This window comes from Mustela putorius, unplaced genomic scaffold (genome assembly GCF_011764305.1).
Source record: "Mustela putorius furo isolate JIRA1106 unplaced genomic scaffold, ASM1176430v1.1 tig00003987_pilon_pilon_pilon, whole genome shotgun sequence".
In the NCBI taxonomy this organism is placed as follows: domain Eukaryota; kingdom Metazoa; phylum Chordata; class Mammalia; order Carnivora; family Mustelidae; genus Mustela; species Mustela putorius.
The window spans coordinates 509964-533842 of NW_025422126.1; the positions used below are offsets into that span (position 1 = coordinate 509964).

The window sequence follows — 23879 nt, forward strand, 5'->3', positions numbered from 1 at the left end:
GCCTTCGGCTCGGGTCATGAGCCCAGGGTCCTGGGATTGAGCCCCGCGTAGGGCTCTCTGCTCGGTGGGGAGCCTGCTTCCTTCTCTCTCTCTGCCTGCCTCTCTGCCTACTTGTGATCTCTGTCTGTCAAATAAATAAATAAAATATTAAAAAAAAAATTTCGACACCCGAAATCATTGCCCCCTTTTGTGGCAAGCTCTTTATCTACTAACACCCTTCTGGAGAAAATATAGTGTCATAGTCCTTTGCACCCTTAATCAAAGGGAGACAATATCCAGAGAAGTAAACTGATGTCATCCAGATCACAAAGCATGTTCACTGCAGAGGGTCCTGAAATTAGGGGTCCTGATTCTAGTTTCAAGTTTCACCTGACCCAGATGTCCATGACTATGACCAATATCTGAATTCCCCTCTCTCAAACAAGGCATTTGTCAAATATCAATTCATAAGGCTGCAAACACTTTCCTAATTATCTGAATTCCAAATGTAAAGAGAATTAGGGAGTCCCTCGTATTTGTATAGAGACTTTTACTGATGAAGGTCTTGGGCTTGGACTTGACACATGCTTTGACTGCAGTGGGGAGAGAGGCTTGGATGGTGGTGGGTAGAGAGCTGGAATCGCTACTGTCTTCCCTTCCCTATTCTTTCCAGCCCATTCTTAGCCCATTAAGGAACATTCCAAGTGGAATTATAAGGTACTAGTACTCTGTGACCATCTGGGATGTGAAGGACAGAAAACCTATGGTTAGAGCCGAGTTTGAATTTTTTTTTCCCCTAGGAAATAATAAGATATGGATACTGAGGGAGTGCCACTCTGGTCCATAATGGGAGCATCCTCTGGAAACTGTCTCAGGGTCTGGCCTTTGAGGTCCTGACCTAGACCCCCAAAATTTAACCCTGTGTTCTGTCATAGAACACAGTTGTTGGGCAACCGGATTTGAAGAACATACCTGTATGGAAGACACGCACTTGCAGGTGGAGCCCACTGAAGTTGGAGCTCTGTGAGAGGATGTACTGAGTGTGAAGCTGTGTGTGGGCAGAGGGTGCCCGAGTGACAGCTTGTGCAGGAGGTGGGTATCTGAATGCACAGAGTTAGTTAAGGAGGTGAAAGTTGTGTTTCAGTGCAGGATCAGGTGGGTGTGGTAGGAGGGAACAGAAGGGTCTGAATGTGTAATCTGGGTTGAAACGTCTGATCTTTGTTTGCTCTCTGTTTTCAGGGCTCAGTGATTGTCTTCAGCTCAGCTCTGTGTCCCAGCCTTTGCTGGTGAATGGGCTTCATAAGCAAGCTTATTTATTGCCTCTGTCTGTGATGCTCAGGAGTGTAAACCAAATTGGCCTCCTCCAGGGATTTGGTCTGTGATGCACATTTTGAGAGAAAGAATGAGAAGGAGCATTGATAACATGAGGAGTATTTTGGAAAATCTTCCTTGATGACTCTTCTAGGAAAAAGGAAATGAAACTACTGGTGTATTTTATTTTAGGTTTTGTCCTCCCTTTTCCTCTCTTTCTTTCTCTTTTCTTTTGTTTCCTTCATTTCTTCTCTTCTCTTTATTCTGTGTGTTTTTCTGAACTTCCTCTCACTGTAAATTCATCAGACTTCTGTGCTCATGGGCAGCAAACAATGGTGGTGAGCACATGAATACATTGTTGCAATATAGGCTTCACCTACAAAACACAAGCTCAAAAATGAAATGAATTTCATGAGGGTGACCATAGAGTATTAAGGAAAGCATAGTGTCCTTTTCTGCATGGGTTCTATGCAAGTGTCCCCTTCATTTGCCATGGAATCAGACCTGGTAAGAAATGTTAACCATACCCTAGGTAGACCCCTGCAGATACCTGAACTTCAGCCATCCATCAGGTCCCTACATGAAAGATTCCCTCTGTGAAAGCACCTTCCAGGATTAACTGATTTTTCTTCTATGACTTCAGCATACACTATTCTCTTCCCTTGTAACATACCTCCCTCCTCTCAAATTATTTCAATTTAATGTTCTTCAGAAATTTTATGTTGTTGTCACACCCAGTTGCCTGCATTAGTTAAGCACCCTCTTCTTGATTTTGGCTCAGGTCATGATCTCAGGTTCATAAGATGGAGCCCCTCAGTGGATTATGCACTAGGAGCACTGGGCTTGGTATCTGCTTGGGATCTTCTCTCCATCTCCCACTGCCCCTGTCCACCCATATGTACTCTCTTTCTCTAAAATAGTAAGTAAATAAATCTTTAGAAAATAGTTTTATGTGATGATTACCTAAAAGAGTTTTCAAAACATTACATTCCCCTTTCATAACTTTGAGTTGAGTCTAAGAATTATCATTAAAAGTTCAAAGAGTAGTAAAGTTTTAATATCTAGTATACTGTAAATATGGGCATTTAAAAATAGAAGTCCTATATGATAAGTTTTAATTTATATTATGGAAATTCTATGCCCTAGAAATTTCCAGCTCATCATTACCCATTTAAAGTATTTGAACAGAGACAAGATGGTGGGGAAGTAGGAGAAGGCGTCGTTTCAACCTGTACCCTAAAGTGACCTGATTACCTACCAAAGAACTCCAATCACCCATGAAATCAGCCTGAGATCAGAATTATACATGTCTGGATCTCTTCAGGGGTAGAAGACGCCAGTGGGCAGATAAAGCAGAGTGGGAACTTTGGACTGAAACCGGAAGATATATAAAAGGGGGAGGGAGCCACCAGAGGTGACCGATTGGAAAGTAATATCCCTAACACGAGTGAGAGTGCCCTGCGTCTGGGGACCACCATTAACTTGGAGACTGGTTAAAAGCACTCAGAAAGAGCAAGGTTTTTGGGGGGGGGGATTGTGGGAATCGGGGAGGCTAGGTTCAGGGGCTTAAGTCCCCGGACCCAGGACAGCCTCCCCTGGCGCGGAGCCAGAGAGAGTGCAGTGGAGAAACCAGGTCTTGGTCCCTGAGTCGCCAGAGCGCCAATGCCTGGGGTCCCGCTCCTGTGAGGGGCTGGGAGCCTCGCCAGCTGGCAGTACGCTGAGCCGTGCTACAGAGCCTGAGACGGGTGCACCCCTCACTCTCCCCTGAGAGAGGTGTGTGAAGGCCCAGACTGGTGGTCTCGGACCTGCTGCTCAGAGCCTGAGACAGGAGCGTGCGACCCGCAACCTCCCCTAAGAGAGGTGTGCGCAAGCCTGGTGTTCTTAGACCCAGAAAGACTGGCACTCCCAGCCCCGGCCAGTGGGAAAATCTCAGTGTGCCATCACTGCTTGGAACCTCTCTAGCGGCCAGGAGCTGCCCAGACAGCCGCTGCTGCCATGGTTTTGGGTACAAGCAGAAGATCCTGCATCCCCAGGGACTGCGACTCAGAACATGCTCTGCCAGCGACCAAGGGGGGATTTATATGGACTCTGCAACACCCATGGGTGACCAGACTGAGGCTTCTCTCTGAGAGGGAGGTCAGGGTGCAGATTGCTTTGCTCTAAACCTACAAAAACCATCAAAAGCGGTCAAGGAGAGAGAGGGAAAAAAAAGAAAAGTGAACAAACATAAAAAGCCTCCAGAGAACAAAAGCCTGAAAAAAACCTGTTTCCTCAGAGCCCACCCCCTTGAGCGGGGCGAGAGGACTTAACTCAGGGAACATCATTGACTAAAAACCCACGTGGCAGGCCCCTCCCCCAGAAAAACAACAAGGAAAGAAAAAGAGAAAGAAAATAAAAAGACTACAAGAGAACAACCACCACTACTTCATAGGACAAATTTTATTTTTAACTCGTTCCCACTATTCTGGTTCATTATTTTTTATATAGATAATTTTTAAACTATTTATCATCACAGTAAGATGTCCAGTACATCAAATTCCATAATAACCTTCTAACCTGAACTTTTTGATACATACACCTGTGTTTTTCCTTTGCATTTCTATTTTTTTAAACAGTGATTTAAAAAAATATATATTTTTTTTAGCATAACAGTATTCATTGTTTTTGCACCACACCCAGTGCTCCATGCAATTCGTGCCTCTCTAACCCACCACCTGTTACCCCCATCCTCCCACCCCCTGCCCCTTAAAAACCCTCAGATTGTTTTTCAGAGTCCATAGTCTCTCATGGTTCACCTCCCCTTCCAATTTCCCCCAACTCCCTTCTCCTCTCTAAAACACCTTGTCCTCCATGATATTTGTTATGCTCCACAAATAAGTGAAACCATATGATAATTGACTCTCTCTGCTTGACTTATTTCACTCAGCATAATCTCTTCCAGTCCCGTCCATGTTGATACAAAAGTTGGGTATTCGTCCTTTCTGATGGAGGCATAATCCTCCATAGTGTATATGGACCACATCTTCCTTATCCATTCGTCTGTTGAAGGGCATCTTGGTTCTTTCCACAGTTTGGTGACTGTGGCCATTGTTGCTATAAACATTGGGGTACAGATGGCCCTTCTTTTCATGACATCTGTATCTTTGGGGTAAATACCCAGTACTGCAATGGCAGGGTCATAGGGAAGCTCTAGTTTTAATTTCTTGAGGAATCTCCACATTGTTTTCCAAAGTGGCTGCACAACTTTCATTCCCACCAACAGTGTAAGAGGGTTCCTCTTTCTCCACATCCTCTGCAACACATGTTGTTGTTGAGGGTGGGAGGGATAGGGTGTCTGGGTGATGGACAATGGAGAGGGTATGTGTTGTGGTGTGTTGTGAATTTCATAGGACTGATGACTCATAGACCCGTACCCCTGAAATAAATGCTACATTATATGTAAATAGCAATGGTCCTAAGTGAGCAGGTTTGGGCAAAGGAGAGTTTCCTTATGTCTGGACCCACACCTGTGAGGAGGGATTCCAGTCAGGTGGTCTATCTGAGGGGCATACAGGGTTGTTTCAAAGTAAGGAACAATAAAAAATATCCATTCAGAACCTACTGCTTCTATTAGAATCAATTGTTATCACCAAAGACAAAAATAGATGCTTTTGCTGAGAAATATTAATTTTTACATACAAAAATTTCAACAGATTGCAAGTAGGATAAACTTGAAAAAGACAGTTACTGATGTCAACAAGGGACTATCCATAAAGGTACTGGAACTCTAATCAAGCTTCTATAAACTTAATAAGGGGTAAAATTATGGCAAAGTAACGGGAGATAATATGGTTTTATTGAGCACTAATCATATCCCCAGTACTGTCTAACTTTCAGACATGAGTTATTATAATTGTGTGAGCTCAGATACTACAAGACTTAGATAAGTTATAAAAATGAAATGTTTTGAGAAGTTACATTTTTTGAGATGTTTACTTTTACATCTTACACTTATGTATTTAGCATTTTATGTTTCAGACACTATTGTAAGATTTCTACATACATTCAGTAGTTTGTCAATCCTCACCACAACCTCAAGAGTTGAAAATGATCATTATCCCCCATTAAACAGTCAACCAGAATAAGGAGAAAAGTATTTATCAACTTGCTCAAAGCACAAAACTGATAAAAATTAGAGGAGACACCATTTAAACATAATCACCCTGATTTAATTTTAGTTTTCATGCTCTTAGCCACTGCCCAAAGTCTTGGATTTCAGATTCAAATGCACTCTGAATGTTCTCCCTTTGTTTCTCACCTCACTTCCCAGTAGAATATTGCAACCATGAGGTACAGTGTGAATTCCAGACAGGAATGTCTTTCTTCTTGACAAATTATAGCCCCTAACTGAGATGACAGAAAAAATATAATCTCATTCTGGGCAATTCAGAATTGCTCAAGGAGCACATTCACCATCATATTCAACATTTCCAATTTATATGACTATTTCTCTTCCTCCCTTATCTCACATGATAGGCTCCCATTAATATAAAAGCTTCTAGACAATTATTCTTCTCACTTACCTTTCTTTATCATTTCCAAGTGCTACTCAGAACTCACACTGAGCCCTTCCTCAAGTGGAGCAGTCTAAGAAGTCGACTCTGAATCTCCTTGGTCCTAGCCCCATAGATGATTGGATTGAGCACAGGAGGCACGAGAACATAGAGGTTTGCCAGAAAGATGTGCACATTCTTGGGGACTTGGTGCTGCCCAAAGCGGTGGGTGAGGAAGGAGAAGAAGGCAGGAATGTAGAAGACCAGGATGACTCCGAGGTGGGAACCACAGGTATTCAGAGCCTTGTGCCTGGCATCTTGAGATGGCAGGCAGAAGACAGCATGGAGGATAAAGCCATAGGAAATGGCAATGAGGATGGAATCCAGACCCATGGCCAGCAGAGCCACAGTCAGCCCATAGACAATATTGACAGTGATGTTGGCACAGGCCAGGCGAGCAATGCCCATGTGCTCACAGTATGTGTGTGCCATGACATGGTGACCACAGTAAGGCAGCCGCCTCAGCAAGAAGATGAATGGAGAGACAACGGCTATACTCCGGAGTATGCCGGCAAGGCCAATTCTGCCTATGATGGTATGGTTGAGAATGGTTGTATATCTCAGTGGGTTGCAGATAGCCACATAACGATCAAAAGCCATAGCAAGAAGAATTGAGGACTCTAGAGCATAGATAGAATGGACACAAAACATCTGTGCCTAGACATCCACCAAAGGAAATCTCACCAGCATGGAGCCACAAAATGGCTAATGTCTTGGGCACAGTGGTAGAGCTGAGAGCCAGGTCAGTGAGTGAAAGAAGGCACAGGAAGAGGTACATGGGTGCATGAAGAGCCCGGTCCGTCACAATGACCAGGATGAGAGCAGCATTCCCAGCCAGAGCTACCAGATACACAGCACAGAAGGGAATGGCAATCCAGACGTGGGCCCACTCCAGCCCTGGGATCCCTGTCAGGAACAGAGTGGCTGGGAGACCATCATCACTGAGGTTGGAAGCTGCCATTCTGCGTGGAAATAAAGGGCTCTATCCAAGGGGTGACTGTATGACTGCCCTCTCACATCAGAGTTTTGGTTCATTCACATAAAATGATGACCCTTCTCTGAAACAATCTTGTTTAGGCTGAGAAAAACATATATTGTTTTTAACTTGTTCCAAATATTAAAATACTGTATCACATATAATTCATTATTTTCATCTATTTTCTATAGTCAAAGTTTGTTTTTTGATTTCCACATTCCAAACGCCAACCATACCTACCAGAATCTTTGTAGGATACCCGCACCCCTAAACATTAGTTGTAATCTGTCACAAAAATGTTGCTGAACCTTGAGAAAAATCTTTTCTCTGAATAGTCTCCAAGTATGAAGAATAATGAGCCTGGAATCCTAGTCACAGCTTTTCTGTTTATTCACTATTTAACATTGGATAAGTTCCACAATATTTTTGATACTCAATTTTCTTATTTATAAGTTGGAAATGACACACCTGGCTTCCTTATTTCACGTGATTTTTTGGGGGGTAGGAAAGCCGTAGGTATATGGTAGGATTAAAATGTTTGGACACCAAAAATAATGTCCTTCTCATTTGTGCAAGCTCTTTTTCCTGTAGTCATATTTTGGAGTGATAGAGAGTATTATAATTATTCTACATCTGTTTTATCAAGGGGAAGTCCAAGTTCAGAGAAATAAACTAATGCAGTTCAGATCACAAAATGTGTTATTTTTTTTTAAAGATTTTATTTATTTATTCGACAGAGAGAGATCACAAGTAGGCCGAGAGGAAGGCAGAGAGAGAGGAGGAAGCAGGCTCCCCTGCTGAGCAGAGAGCCCGATTCGGGACTCGATCCCAGGACCCTGAGATCATGACCTGAGCCGAAGGCAGCGGCTTAACCCACTGAGCCACCCAGGCGCCCCACAAAATGTGTTATTGTCAGACTGAAATTACATCTCACATCTTCCGATTAAAAGTTTGGTGTTTTCACCTCACAGTAGCCTCACTTATATGGCCAATACTTGAATTCTTTTCCTTGCCAGATAACTCTAAAATCAGTATCTAATGTGGCAAACCCTTTACTCATTATCTGGACTTCAAAGAAACAGATACTAGTGAAAGCTCCTCCTATTTGCCTGGGGACTTCCAGTGATGCCCACAGGCCCTGGAGGAAAGAACATGGGTGGAGGAGTGGAGAGCTGGAGGCAGTACCACCTTCTCCTGTTCTCCCTTCCCAGCCTATTCTTGCCAGCAAAGGAAGATTTTCCAAGACTACTATAAGGAGGCCACTACTTTGTGAGCTACTCTGACATTCTACGTAGGTACCAGAAAGCCTAGGTCCAAACAAGGTTGTTTTCCAGGGGAAAAATGTGAAAAATACACTGAGCTGGAGGAACATTCTGGGTGGAATGCAGGAATCCTTCCAAATTCATCCCTTTTGGCCTTGGCTCTGGGTCACTATGATGCCTTGGAAACCTAGACTTTAATAATTGAACTCTGAGTTCTTTCTGGCACATATTCTTTTTTCTGTAGTTTGATTTCAAAAACATACCTGTGTCAGGTGACCTTTGTTTACAAGTTGAGCGTGCTGAAGCTGGGGTTCTGTGATGGGTGTCACCTGCCAGTGTGGGGCTGTGTGGAGAGTACTTCAGGGATGTGGAAGCTGTGTTCTTGTGCAGGATGGATGGACGTGATTTGGAGAATGATGGGGGCCGAGTGTGGAATCTGAGTTCAAAAGTCAGATCTTCCCTCACTTTTGTGAGATCATTGAGGTCTTCAGCTTAGTTCTGACTTTCAGCCTCTTCTGATCAAGAGATTTGGTAAGTGAGGTTATTTATTGACTCTCTCTGATGCTAATTATGAAAACCCAAGGCTGTTTGGCTCTGGAGATTTGATCCATGGTGCTCATTCTTAGAGAGACAATAGGGCGGGGTTGAAAAAAGGGAAAGAAATGAGGAAAGAACATTTCCCTAGGAAATTTTCAAGGAAAGTAGCAATAAAATCTATTAAGTTTTATGTTTCTCTTCTCTTCTCTTACTTTCCCTTTTCTTTCATTTTCTTCTTTTTCTCTGTTTCTCCCCCTTAATTATGGTATCTCTCTGAATTTACATATACAGTGGCCCATGGTATTCCGTGTACACATGGCATCATCAATGTTATATGTAAATATGGTGGTAAGAAATGGTGGTAGAGAGGCTCAGGCTCCATTGTCCCATTAACTTCCATAATTTCAAGAATAAGTTACTAAGATTTTAAGAACATGGCAGTAGAATATTAAACCAAATACAGGACCTTCTGAGCATAGGCATTATGCCACTGTGCAGGTTTCACACCCACAGACCTTGTCCTAGGAGTGAAGCCATCAGTTCTCTAGCCAGATGCACTCAGAGCCTTTGACATTACCACATCTATCAAGCCTTCACACAAAGGCTTCCATCCTTCAAAACCTTCAGAGTGCTGCACTATTTTCCCTTGTTCATACTTGTTTCCTTTCAATTTTTTTTTTAAAGATTTATTTATTTGAAAGAGAGAGCAAGGACATGCAAGAGAGTGGGGGGAGGGGCAGAGGGAGAGAGAATCTCAAGCAGACTCCATGCTGACCAACAGCCCCATGCAGGGCTCAATCCCATTAACCCACGATCACATCCTGAGCTGAAACCAAGAGCCAGACACTCAACCTACTGAACCACTCTGGCACCCCTCTTCTCGTGTTAATACAAAGCAGTGGTCTTCAAAAATTTTTGCCCAGATAATTTCCAAAAGAATTTTTCAATAGTATATACTCCCTCAAAACTGTTAAGTTGACATCAAAAATTGTCATTTTCTATTAAATATTAGAAAAAATATAACATACAGTATAGTGTGAATATTGATTTTTTTTAAGATAAAAATACTACATCAGTCTTTAAGTGTATCCTATGGAATATAGACAGCCTTGAAATTTTCTTCCCCTCATTTATTATCCATTTAAAAATACATGAGCAAATGAATAAATTTTCCATAACTGTCATTCATATATAATATATATGTATATCTTTCTATATATGAGTGAAATGAATGAATGAAAAAAATGAATGCATATATATGTATATGTGTATATATATATATATATATATATATATATATTTTTTTTTTTTTTAAGAGAGCATGAGTGGGGGTGGTGTATGAGGTAGAGGCAGATGGAGAGAGAAGTCAAAGCAGACTGTGCACTAAGCATGGAGCCTGATGTGGGGCTCAGTGTCATGGCCCTGATATCTTTACCTGAGCTGAAATCAAGAGTTGAATGCTTATCCTACTGAGCCACCCAGGCTCCCTGTAACTGTCATAAATTTAACATTAATGCTTTGTCTACTTGAAGTTGGTTCATTTTCCTACATATTAATTTTTGTGCTTAAAAATCTTGTGGTGATAACCCTTCTTTCCTTGTTTCCAATAAAAAATATATGCAAATTGGAATTATTTATTTTATTTTCTTCAATCATTAGGTTGTGAGTGTTAAAATGTTCTACAATTACAATTATTTTAAGTATGCATTAATAAAAGCAATATAGAGAAGCTTTAATTTCATGAATTATTATACATAAACATTTTTTTAATACAAAGTTTTTAATAAGATTGATGGGGGTTTTCTTATTATTCCTTCAGGGAATTTATATATTAAAAAAATCAATATTGATGGTATGAGACAAGTTTCACCCTTAGTTATCTCCATTTAACTTCTATAAAACTAAGTTCTAGGAACCCTTGTTTTTAAATCAATAGCTATGAGTGTAAGGAGTTTGAATTGCCTGGCACACTGACTTAATAGAGATTCAGTAAGTGCTGGAATCAATTTCTGCTGAAAGAAAGGAGATTCTGCTTTAGAAGCTTAAAAGAGAGTGCCCAAAGAGCTGGGGCCAAGAACTTCAAGAATGGGCCACCAGAAGCTGGCTCTACAAATCACATACAAATCATATGTGATTTGTATGACAAGGCTGTTTGGAGTTAAGTGTAGAAAAAAACACCACAAACTGGAACCAGCTGCTTTTATAAGAATCAACTGCTGTTGCCAAGGATAAAACAGTTGCTTGGGTGATAAGACAGAAGCAGAAAGCTAACAGGAAAAGTAAATCCCTTCTCTGAGCTTCTAGTCAGCTCCTAATGGCTCCTATTGGCACAGCCTAACAATATATTTAATTTTAGAACTTTCAGATACTGCCAAAATACTAAAATCCAAAGCCACCTATTATTCTTAAAATAAAATGTATAAGGCAGGGAAAGCAAACCTAGCTGATATGTGGTGATGTAACTGATAAAGTGGCTTGCTCTGAGTCAGTTGTTGAAATTTTCCCAATACTTGCTGCACAGAAGCCAGAGCAGAACACAAGAAAGCATGAAATTGAATTTTAAATGTTTCCTTTTCAGATAACTGAATTTTTATAACTAAGTTTATAACCATAATCCAAAGAAAGTTAAAATCAATATCATAAAGACTGATCTTTTTCTACCAGAGGTGTTCCCCCCCTTCAGCAATTTAGACTTTATTCTTCCATCAAACTAGCTCCTTGGTATCTATTCTGGACCAATATTATCAGGCTTCTCTGATGGTAGCCTGAGGACTTCCTAATACTCTAGAAAAAAAATCACAAATAGCCACAAAGTAACACAATGTGAATATGCAGCTTCATACTTCAGCTTTACCAAGAAATTATTCTATTTGATACAGTTAATTTTCTCTATCATTCCCCTTAACCGCCATTTCAAACACCCACTCCTCTCTTAGAACTTGCTGCACCACTTATAATAAGCAGGCAGAATATTTAGATTTTGGCGACTACTTATGAAAAATGCATGAGAGAAAGGATGTGTGGAATGATGGTTAGGTTTTAGCTTTAGCTATCAAAGTCATGCCACTCACTGAGAAGAGGAAAGGAAAAAAAACATATTCATATATTGGACTTTTTGATCTTTTTGATTGGAAAGGAAAAAAAAACTTATATTCATATATTGGACTTTTTGATCTCCAGCCAATTGGAGATGCCAAGCGGTCAGCTGGAAAACAAGAAGTAAATTAGAGCAGGATACACAGATGAGTTGATTAGTGTGTTTCAAAGATATGAAAATCTGATTTTTCTTCCAAGGTCATGCGGAGTGATTACACAGAGTCAAAACTGAAGCTAGCTTAGGAAAGAACCATGGATAATATTAATAATTAAGAGTGAATAGAGGGAGAGCCAATTGCCAAGGAAACTGAAGAGAGGCATTGGACATAGGTGGATGACCTGGAAAGAGTGACATGACTGATCCAAGAAAGGAGGAAAAAAATCAAGAAAGAAGCGAGGTTGACTGTCTCTGCACTGAGAGTCTATTGTATTTAGCAATGCTGAGATCAGCAGTGACATTGGAAGCATAGTTTTGTGGTGTGACATCACTAAAATACAGTCCATTAGGGAGTTAACAAGGAACAAGAAAGAAGAGACCGTGAGAAGGGTGGCCTATGTGTGGGTCGTTAGTCGGTCACAATGTAGCCACTTTTTCCAAGCTGTAGAAAGCCCACTTCTCCTTATAAGACTTGAGGAATAGAAGGGATTGAATGTTCCAGCTAAAAAAGATAATATAGGTCAGAAGAAGTAGAGAGATGAGTTAAGACCCATACCTAAAGAACTATTCATGTCCCCATCATTGTTTAGCTTTTAAACCAAGGGAGATCTGTTTTGAAGAGCTAAAGCAAAAATATTTGGATTTTTAAAAATAATTCTGCCAATGGAGGGAAAGAATGGCTGAGTCCAGGCAGATTTGGTGCAGGGGGCAATGGAAGTCTGTTTTGGGAATTCAGATGTTGAAGGTCTACTCTTGGGAAGATATGGTATCATGAAATGGCAAAGCAATTTGAAGAAATGTTATAAGATGTGACAACTAATCAGACAACACGGTTGCGAGAAAACACATTAATGATGCATAAAAATGTTCAGGCCATGGCTGATAATGTCAGTGCCCTTAATAAGAAATCAGGGGAAAGAAAATAGTGGGCCTTTGACTGTCATTTTGGTAAAATCAGAAGACCGCTTTTGGTTCTTATTGTCCATGCCTGAGCACTCCCCAAAATCCTGTGCTGACTGGAAACAGTATCTCAAATTCCCATGCTGTCTGCTTTCTCTATACAAATCTAGTTTAATAGAGAAAACATGGTAATGTAAAGGGTAATAGTATAGAAATGAGCGAACAGTTCACAAGTAAACCCACACATCTATGGTCAATGGATTTTCAACAATGGTATTAAGACTGCTTAATGGGTAAATATAATCTTTTCAACAAAGGTTGCTGGATAACCACATGAAAAAGACCAAAGTGGGACCCATCTCTCAACTTACATATAAAAATTAACTCAAAATTAAAAAAAAAAAAAAAAATGGAGTGCCTGTGTGGCTCTGTCGGTGAAGCATCTACCTTTGGCTTGCGTCAAGGTCCCAGGGTCTTGTGATTGAGCCCCACATCAGGCTTCCTGCTCAGTGGGGAGCCTGCTTCTCTCTCTTTCCCCTGCTTATGCTCTCTCTCTCGCTCTCTCTCTGTCTCTCTATCCCTCTCAAATAAACAAACAAACAAAAACCTTTAAAAAAAAAGGAAAATTTAAAAAAATTAACTCAAAATAGATTAAAAAATCTAAATGTAAGGTATAAAACTGAATACCTCTAGAAGAAAACTTAGGTATATTAGACAATGTTTGTTTTGATATAATACCAAAAGCACAAGTAACCAAAGAAAAAATATATAAATTGGACTTAATAAAAAAACAACAATAACAAATCTTTTGTGCTTCTAAGGACAGTATCATGAAAGTGGAAAGATAACCAACAAAATGGGAGAAAATATTTGCAAATCATTGTCTGACAGTAGTTTCATATTCAAAATATATAACGATGTCTTATAACTCAACAACAAAAAGTCACATGAACCACTTTAAAAATGGGCAAATGACTTGAATAGACATTTCTGCTAAAAACAGACATACAAAGAGCCAGTAAGCACATAGATGTTAGTTTCATTAGTTATTTGGCAAATGCAAACCAAGATCACTGTGAGATACCATTGTACACATATTAGGAAAACAAAACAGAAAATAACAAATATTAGTAAAAATGTGGAGTGATCAGAACCTTCAAACATTGCTGGTAAAATGTAAATTGATGAAGCCACTTTGGAAAACCATTTGGCTTTTCTTCAAACAGTTGAATGTAGAGTTACCAAATGACTCAGCAGTTTTACTCCTCAGTATATATTCTAAAGAACTGAGGACATATTTCCACACAAAAACTTACATATTAATATTCAAAGAAGCATTATTTGTAGCCCCAAATTGAGAATAATCCAAATACCCATCAAATGACCAATACACAAAATGTAGTCTTTGTATACAATGGAAAATTATATAGGAAATGAAGCACTGACATATAATGAACCTTGGAAACATGCTAAGTGAAAGAAGCCAGACATAACCAGCCTCACATTTTATTGCATTTAATTGAAACGTTCAGAAATAGTCAAGTCCAAAGCAACAGAAAGTGGATGAGATGTTGCCAGGGGGCTAAGATAAATGAGAATGGGCAGTGAATTTAGTGGTACTGAAGCTTCTTTTCAGAGTGATGAAAACATTCTGCACTTAGGTATTGATCATGACTGCACAACTTTCCAAATACACTAAAGATCACTGACTTATACACTTAAAACTTGAATTTTATATATATTATATACATATAATATATATAATTTGCTATTACCATATAACCCAGTTATAAGTATATATATTTATAACTATAACAAATATATATAACAAATATATATATTTTATCAAATATATATAACAAATATATATACAAATATGGTGATATTTAAAAATATATATCATGATCTCAGGGTCCTATGGTGATCAGGCTTTCTTTAGCAGGAGCCTGCTTCCCTCTATCTATGGCCTCTCCATCTACTTGTGATTTCTCTCTGTCAAGTAAATAAATAAAATCAAAATAAAATAAAATAAAAAAAAAATAAAATATGTATGGTAATATATAGTATATAAATAAATAAATATAATAGCAAATGTGTGTGTGTGTGTGTGTGTGTGTAATACGGTAATAGCAAAGTTTTAAAAAGGAAATCATAAAATCATGTAATCTTTGAAACTTAGAAGTTCATCTGCCCGGGACCCAGCTGTTTATGTGACACCACACCATACCTAAAGCAGCTGCAAGCCCTTTGGCTAGGGGTACTGAGGAAGGGGTCAGGCTTGTCTTCCAGAGAGTTGCCAGTAGCAGGCCAGACATTTACAGTCATAGGATGAAAAATAATAGTTTTCATTTATTTTACCCTTTTTTTTTTCCTTCTGTGTTCTCTAGTTGTTTTTGAGGGAGGTTGCACAGAGAAAGGCAAAGGTAAGAAAGGTAATCAAATATGAAAGAAAGGATAAATGGGGAAAAAGATAAAGATGGTAATGATTAACAGGTATATGATGTATGTTCCGGGGCACTGCTAGATAAAAATTTTTATTAGGTTTTCTAAAAATGTTAAGTGAATAAGTGAACAGTCTATATGTTTGGATGTAGCCCTGCCACTCAGTGCTAGTATAACTTTAGACCTCATTTAACCTCTTAGCACTCATTTTTCTCATCTGTAAAATGGGAAGTAAACATTTCTGGCTCCTGGGTGGCTTAGTTCGTTAAATGCCTGCCTTCAGCTTGGGTCATGATCCTAGTGTCCAAGACTGAGCCCTGCATTGGGCTCCTTGCTCAGCGGGAAGCATGCTTCTCCCGCTGCCTGCCGCTCCCCCTGTTTGTGCTCTCTCTTTCTCTCTGTCAGAAAAATAAACAAAATCTTAAAAAAAAAAAAAAAGTGAACATTTATTTCTAAGTGTGATTGTCAGAATAGAACAAGACAAGGCTCATAAAGTTCTTGGAGTTTAGGGAACGTTGTAAACACCCAGTATCACTGTTGACTATTACATTTCTATCCCTACATTCTGCCTTCTGAAAGTCCCCTAAGAAGAGGGTCCTGGAGTGGAGACTTACTGTGGGGTAAGGAAACTTTGGAACTGAGGATCAGGAAGCTTGAGTTATATTCTTAGCTTCCCAATTACTAGCACTGGGACCCCTGGTGCTCACTCTCATCATCTGCTAGAGCTATCTTAAAACCCATCCTTAGGAACATCTCAGAAGCCATGAAGACATGGTATGGGGACAGGTAAGCCCTGCTCTGCTGGGAGGAAAGGAAGTGTTTGTTGCCTTGGCCTTGGAAGTCAGATCTGAATTTCCCATGGGAATAGACAGCAAGCAGAGTCCACTGGGATTCTGCTGGGAGGAACCTATTCCCAGCAGGGTTTGACTGGGGGATATTAAGGGCTTACTGTAGGCCGGCCCTCCACTGCTAAGAGCCTGGCAGGTAGCTCCTGTGAAATGTGGTGTGTGTAGGGCCTTTGACAGACTTGACCTAGCTTGGGAAAAAGAAAGGCCATCCTCGTGGAATACATCATCCTGTGATGTTCTCATTATTCTCAAGAGGTTTTCTTGGCCTTATTTCTCTTCTTTCTTCCTTTCCATGTTTAATGTTCTTGTTACTGTCTCTCTAAAATTCCTTCTCTGGTCTGTCATTCCCCTTCCCTCGCTTGACTCTCCCATTTCCATAGCATTTCCTCTATATTCTTTATCCACTTCTCTCTGTCTCTTCCTGCCGTTTGGTTTTTCCTCTTTCTCTTCACGGTGTCTCTCTTCATCTTTTGGCCCACTTTCTGCTTTGCATGAACTCTGAGAAAACAAGGAACAGAGTAGAACACTCAGCTGAACTCGAATGTCTCTAATTAGGACAGAAAGGAGGTACTGAAACTGGCCTTCTGCCTCCGGAGGCTCTTAAGACAATTTTAGATTTCCTTCGAGTGGAACATGTGACAGGATGGATCAAAATCCAGGAATGGGTGCTCAGGAAGGGATTGACCCATGGTATCTCCTTAAGACCATCTCCTCTAAAATCCTCCCTCAGTTTCTTTGTGCGGTTCTACTGAGAGCTCATTATAATTATAATGTGCACAGCTTGCAGGTCTTATCTGGTTCATCCTCTTACCATTTCCAGTCGAGGCCTGGGGCTCAGCATCCCCAGCCTTCTGCAGTGGTTCTCTGAAACTTTGTCCCAGACTCTTAATCCCTTTAGCAGGGAATTTCTCTCTGGTTTCTAATCTGAGTGTTCATTGATGTAAGGCTGGCTTTATGCCAGAGAGAAAGCAAGTTCCCCCCAACTCCAAAGATACATACAATAATAAATTACTCAGTGGTGAGTAATTTAATTCAACTAACCATGAGGGATAGAGAGCCTTTAACACCTGAACTCTAAAACTAACAGGTGAAGCCACTTATCACAGAGTATGCAAGGGGTTTTAGACATTATGAAATATTCCTAAATGTAGCTCCCTCCCCAAATGGTTATTTTTGAAATTCCACAGTAAACAAGAAAGATGACAAATGTAGAGATCATCCTTTATCATCCCACTTCACAACCCCACCCCTTTTTTATCATCCCCTCTTACAACCTCATTTGGGTTGGTGTAAGGAAGTGTTTCTCATTTTCTACTCCTGTTGAATTTTGACAGACTCTGAGATGAAAAGCAATGGCAGAAATGAAAGAATGCTATTCTTTAATAACTCATAAGGAAAAAAAAGGTAATGGAAAGAATGTTTTTAGCATTACAGGTTTTCTCTCTTGGTAATTCTCAAGATTTTGCCAATTAACTTCTGCTTGTCTATACCAAACGCTATTATGTGATAACAAGAGTTTTAAAAAATGTTTATTTAATATAAATGCATTCAATGACTTTTGTGCTTTTGTAAAGCACAATGTGCTATTTACTTTTCATCTAAACATGCTTTTAAAATAATAACTTTTCAATAATAACAATAATAGGAGTGCTTCTATAATGCTTACTGTGGGCAGGACCTGTTTCAAATCCAAGTTCTCTCTGTCACCCTCTCTCTGTTTCCCTCTTTCTATCTTACATAAGCTTGTATCCTCATGCATATGGCAACTCTCTTTTACCCCTTTCTTAAAAGTAAAGAAACTGGGGAAGAGAGTTTAAGAAATTTACCTAATGTCACTGGAACACAAACCCAGAGTGTTCTGGTGCCATGCTCTTAATTAGAAATCTCTGATGTCTCTTGAGATATTTTGATTTTCCAGGGGTCCTGCATAGACACTTCCAGTGTGATATGTGGGCTGTAGACCATGTAAGCACCTCAGGGTGGAGATTGGATTAGTGAAATTTAGTTCAAGTCATGTAACTGCTTTCCAAGAAGACCTGGACTAATTCTTTTCCCTTTTTTGGATACTTGGTTCCTCATATGTCAGACTGGATGTAAGTGTGGACATCTGTTGTGGAGTAGCTAATATCATGGCTATGTAAGTTTAAACGTTTGGAGGACAGCTGTGATGATTACATGGAAGGCATCTAGAGGACTACTGATTAGACTTAATGAGCTAGTCAACGACCCTGAAGAACAGTTAACCTACTCTTTTTCTGAAAGATGTCTAAGAAAGAATTCTTTCTTTCAATGGCCAGCATTTTATGACTTTCTCCTCATCCTCCCAGTGTATTTTAGAAATAAAATCTATGTGTAATCACAGTTTATAAACCTTTATGTTGTTTTTCCTTCCTAGGAACAATAATAGTCTTAGACACAAGTTATAATTTCTTCAAAAAGTTGGACTGGCTGATAACAAACATCCCCAGCTTCTCATGAGTAACCTCAGAATCAATATCTCTGATGCTCCCACCTTTATCCTGATGGGCTTCCCAGGAATGGAGGCCATGGAGTCCTGGCTATTCTTCCCTCTCCTTTTGCTCTACGCTATCTCCATTGTGGGAAACAACACCCTGATCCTCCTCATTGTTAAGGAGGAGAAAAGCTTGCACCAGCCCATGTACTACTTCTTGTCTCTCCTTTCAGTCAATGACTTGGGAGTATCCTTTTCCACATTGCCGACTGGGCTGGCTGCCCTCTGCTTCCGCGCCCGGGTGATTTCCTTTAACGCCTGCTTGGCCCAAATGTTTTTTATCCACCTTTTCTCTTGGACAGAGTCTGGCATCCTTCTGGCTATGAGCTTTGACCGCTATGTGGCCATCTGTAACTCCCTGCGCTATGCTACAGTGCTCACTAGTGCCCGCATTGTGGCAATGGGTTTGTGTACTGTTCTCCGAGGCTTTGCCCTCATCCTAGTCTTTCCACTGCTGCTGCACAGACTGCCCTTCTGCCACCCCCAGAACATCCTCTCCCATGCCTACTGCCTTCATGTGGATATGATTAAGCTGGCGTGTACTGATGTCTCCCTCAATAGCCACTATGGGCTGTCCATTGTGCTGTTCACCTTTGGCCTGGACTCCGCACTCATACTCATCTCCTATGTACTAATATTGCGATCAGTGCTTGCCATCGCTTCCCGAGAGGAGCGCCTCAAGACACTGAACACATGCGTGTCCCACATCCTAGCTGTGCTCATCTTCTATGTGCCCATGGTGAGCGTGTCCATTGTACATCGCTTTGGTGCTGGCCTGCCGCATGCTGTTCATATCCTCATGTCTGTTCTCTACCTATTTGTGCCTCCCATGCTCAACCCTATCATTTACTCCATTAAGACAAAGGAGATAGGTCGCAGGCTCCTCAAGATGCTCTTTAGGGTTAAGTCCTGAGTCTCTCATAGAGTTAGAAGCCCTGGAAAATTTGGTGTTAGAGTTAGAACCATTTAGACACCAGAGGGGGAGAGGATCAATCCCTACACTTTAAGTTATAGGGCCAATGATCAAACATGTAGTCTGGTATATTGGGTCAACACCTGCCAAGACTATCTCAGATCTTATCCATAAATCAACTATTTCAATGCCCTTTAGACAGAGAAAAAATGGTCTCTTTTCAAGAATAACCCAAAGAATGTCAAACATCACTCCAGAGTGAGATTATTTTCTGGAGGAACAGGGAAATATCTTCAAGATGCTTGGTGACATGATACTTGGACTTCTGGTAATGGGCCTGCACAATTCTGAAAAAGACCAGGGCAAAGAGGGGATAATTATGACCTAGATATCACATTTTTACCAGTATGCAAGTTTAGATTGGGTGATTGGTTTCTGATGTTGCCAGGAGCCAGAGTTCTTCTCATCATACTCTTTGAAAAATCAAGTCTTAGAGTTTGATAGAAGTGATAGTTAATGTTATATATGAACTTGGCCGTGCCACAGGTTTCTAGATATTTGGTTAAGCAATATTTCTGTCTGTAACTGTGAAGGTGTTTCTGGATGAGATTAGCATTTGAACTGGTAAATTAAGTAAAGCTTATTGCCTTCCCCAGTGTAGGTGGGCTTGATCCAAACCACTGAATGCCTGAATTAAGTAAAAGTCCAAGTATGAAAGAAATCTCATTCTGATTGTCTCTAAGTAGGGACATTAGTATTGTCTGTCTTTGGTCTTAGGCTTGGCCTGAAACCATTGGTTATCCTGGTTTTCAGATCTTTAACTCTGGACTGGAACTATCAATTCTCCTGGGTCTGGACTTCTGGGTCTCTATAATTGTGAGAGCCAATTCCTTATAATAAATATAATAAATATCTTTATACACACATCTTATTGGTTCTGTTTATCTGGAAAGCCCTGACTAATCCAACAGCTACAATATTTAAGTAATAAGCATTAGACTTTAGGATTCCTGGTATGTTCTTTTCACATGGGAAATCCTGAAATATGTAGGCACTTGGCTCTGCCAACCTTCACTGAACCTGACAGTCCTGTTTTTATCTCTCTGCCATGAACTTTCCTTCTTTTATATCTATCTGCTTTCCCCTCATGGAATCTGAGCTCCTTAAAGCAGCAATTTTGTCAATAGCTTTGTCCATATACATCAGATAGACTCTAGGCTCTCCATTTAGATAATGTCTGATGATGCTAGAGCAATGATGAAAGAGTAAGTGAAAAATGGTTGAATAAATAATGATGAATGAATCTTATTCATTTCTCTAGAAGAAAATCATAAGTGAATAAATTACTGAATGAATGTAAGAACTAATAATACATTTTCTTTTTTTAAAGTAGTTTCCAAGTCCAGTATGAAGCCCAATGTGGGGTTTAAACTCACAACCCTGAGATCAAGACCTCAGCTGAGATCAAGAGTCGGATGTTTAACCGACTGAGCCACCCACGCACCCCATAATACATTTTCTTAAATCAGAATCTCATGTCAGGAAACACTTCCTTCCCCTCTACCTCATAATTCTCTCTATGGAGGGAAGTGTAACTTAGAGATGACATCTTTATTTTCCCTTTTTTTTTTTATTCCTCCAGCTTTGTTGATATAGTTAAAATTGACATATTATATAAGCTCAAGGTATACAATATGATGATTTACTGTATGTACATACTGTGGCAACATCACCACAGTAAGGTTACTTAACCCATCCAGAGAGGTGACTTCTTGAGTAAGTGGGCTGTATCTTTCAGTCTTAATTTTCTTTTTTTCTTTTTTAAAAGATTTTATTTATTTATTTAACAGACAGATCTCACAAGTAAGCAGAGAGGCAGGCAGAGAGAGAGAGGTGGAAGCAAGCTCCCTGCTGAGCAGAGAGCCTGATGTGGGGCTCAATCCCAGGATCCTGGAACCATGACCAGAGCTGAAGGCAGAGACTTAACGTACAGATCCCCCCAGGTGCCCCTCAGTCTTAATTTTCTTATCTGTAAAAATGGGACACCGATCTTTGATTTATCTACCTTATATGTTTGTTTTGAAGAGCGAGTAAAATAAACTGCTCTAAAATTATATAATGATACATATAATTTATTTACTCATATTATTTTGATTCAACAAGAATAAATACAAAATTCAGTGCTTAGCTTCAAAGCATCATGAATATGAACCAGAGTCTGAATAAATATTTCATCTAAGATTTTTCTTGAGCCCTAGGTAGCACTCTTTTATAGCTGCTTTATGACTCCACTGTACTCAGAATGTACTTTAATCATGTCCATTAGTTTGGGTAGTTTGTAAGACTGTTAACAGACTTTAAACAAACTCCATCAGACTATAAACAACTTATGCCCAGGAATTTATTTTATTCATGTTTATACCCTTCAGTCTCTAACATAAGGCCTGAAATATACCAGACATACCCATAAAAGTTAAGAAATGAATTATTGAGTGATTATATTTGTATTTATTTGCATACTAATTATCTCTTTATATTTCAATGACTTACCATATCCTAAAATGTTTATTCTAAAATAGGTAATAATTTTATCAAATAACAATTTTGTAGGAATACTTGCATATTGTTCAGAGTCTAAATACCATATGAATTATGGATATGACCAGAGTAAATAAAAAATAAATGGTACTTGAAATTTTCAAGCTTTTCACAAATGTGCCCTGCATATTTATACTGCTCAGACTTATATACTGTAGGGAGAGTGGGCCCATAGAAATTTCAATAGAATGCCAGCACTGTGCCTGACCTTTAACATGTGGGGGGAAAAAGAAAAAAAAAAATATATATATATATGAGAAACACTGTTGCTATTTAATGAGGTTATTGCCTTAATAAGTGGACAATATTCTTTCAGTGATAAATACTTTTGCTTTCTTCTTTAAATCTGAAGGACTTTGAAACTATTTGGCTCATTTATGTACTTGTGACAAGCTCTCTGGGAATATCTGGGCTATTTTCCACATCACATTCTAGAAATAAAAATACTTAGTATTCTTCTCTTGGACTAAGATATATCTTGGATTAAGATATTTCTTGGACTTCTCTTGGACTAAGATATCTGCCTAGTCTAAAAGAAGCTCAGTAGATATTTGCTGTCTATGTCTTCTTCTATTTAGTCCATTAAAGAGAAGATTCATGACTCTGCCTGGATATGTAACTTGCCAGTATGGATGTAAGTACTTCTCTGACTGTGACCTAGTTTACTAATGAGAGCTGTGATTACACCAATACTCTCACCATCACAGGGCTCTGGTTATCCAGGTCATCAGATACATCTAGCTTGAGTCCTTAGCTTTTTTAAATCTCTTCCTATGATTCAATTTCCACTGTTTGGGTAGTTGTGTGGTTTCTTATTCCATTCTTTTCTTTTCTTTTTAAGATTTATTTATTTATTTATTTGAGAGAGACTGAGAGAGAGAGAGAATGAGTGGGCATGGGATAGAGCATGAGGGGCATAGGGAGAGAATCTCAAGCAGACTCCCTGCTGAGCAGAGAGCCCCTACGTGGGCTCCCTCTCATGACCTCCGAGATCATGACCTGAGCCAAAACCAACAGTCAGATGCTCAAGTACTCAGCCTCACAGGAATCACATCTTAATTCATTATTTTAGAACTATAACATGAGTTGATAAACTAGAGTCACCTTCTTGTTATGGGCTGGAAGTAGGTCCAAAGGCCATCCAGTCCAAGCATTTGCTTGAGTTGTTGGAAGCAAATGGCAGGATATTTATTTTGTGGAACAGAAGGTGAAGGCAAAATCCACCTTGGTGCTGGTTCATGGAGAACCTCCTGGACACATACATTGGAGGAGTGTAGGGCATGGGAGGTATCTCTGAGTGAGATTTGAGTTCTAGAGGGGATATTTGACCATCTGCCTTTGTACGTGATTGTGGCAACTCCAGTGAGGTCCCACAGTCCCTTCTGTGCCTAACTCCCTCTAGTTCTACACAGCACCTCACACTGCTGTTTGAGAATATGTGGGGTGCTATACCTCAACCTCATAGAGTGTTTCCAGTGTCTGAAATTCAAGGAACAGGTCATGAAACTCCAGTCTACAGCCAGTGAATCAGAAGCACAGGTAACAACCCTAGCTTGCTACTGGTATCTGAAGTAAAGGGCAGTTTTATGGGACTGAGACTTTCACCTTGGATCTGAGGTTATCTCTAGGTAGATAGAATCAGAAATGAGTTAAATTGTAGGATACCGAGCTAATGTCAAAGAGTTGCTTGGATATTGGGGGAAATCCTCCCCCCACCCTGCATATATGCAGTGCAATTGCTACTAAACATTTAGGG

General features: G+C 39.9%; 2 protein-coding genes across 2 annotated transcripts; one reads left to right on the top strand and one right to left on the bottom strand.

Annotated features, from left to right (window-relative positions):
- Positions 1-5885: 5885 nt before the first annotated feature.
- Positions 5886-6843, bottom strand: LOC101679079 (olfactory receptor 52D1). The gene is given in 2 exon segments (XM_004779011.2): positions 5886-6539; positions 6541-6843. Coding segments are annotated over 2 exon segments (957 nt in total).
- Positions 6844-18574: 11731 nt separating this feature from the next.
- Positions 18575-19525, top strand: LOC101694499 (olfactory receptor 51I2-like). Its single transcript, XM_004779058.3, has one exon. It carries the CDS (start codon positions 18575-18577, stop codon positions 19523-19525), a length of 951 nt encoding a protein of 316 aa, XP_004779115.3.
- Positions 19526-23879: the final 4354 nt, after the last annotated feature.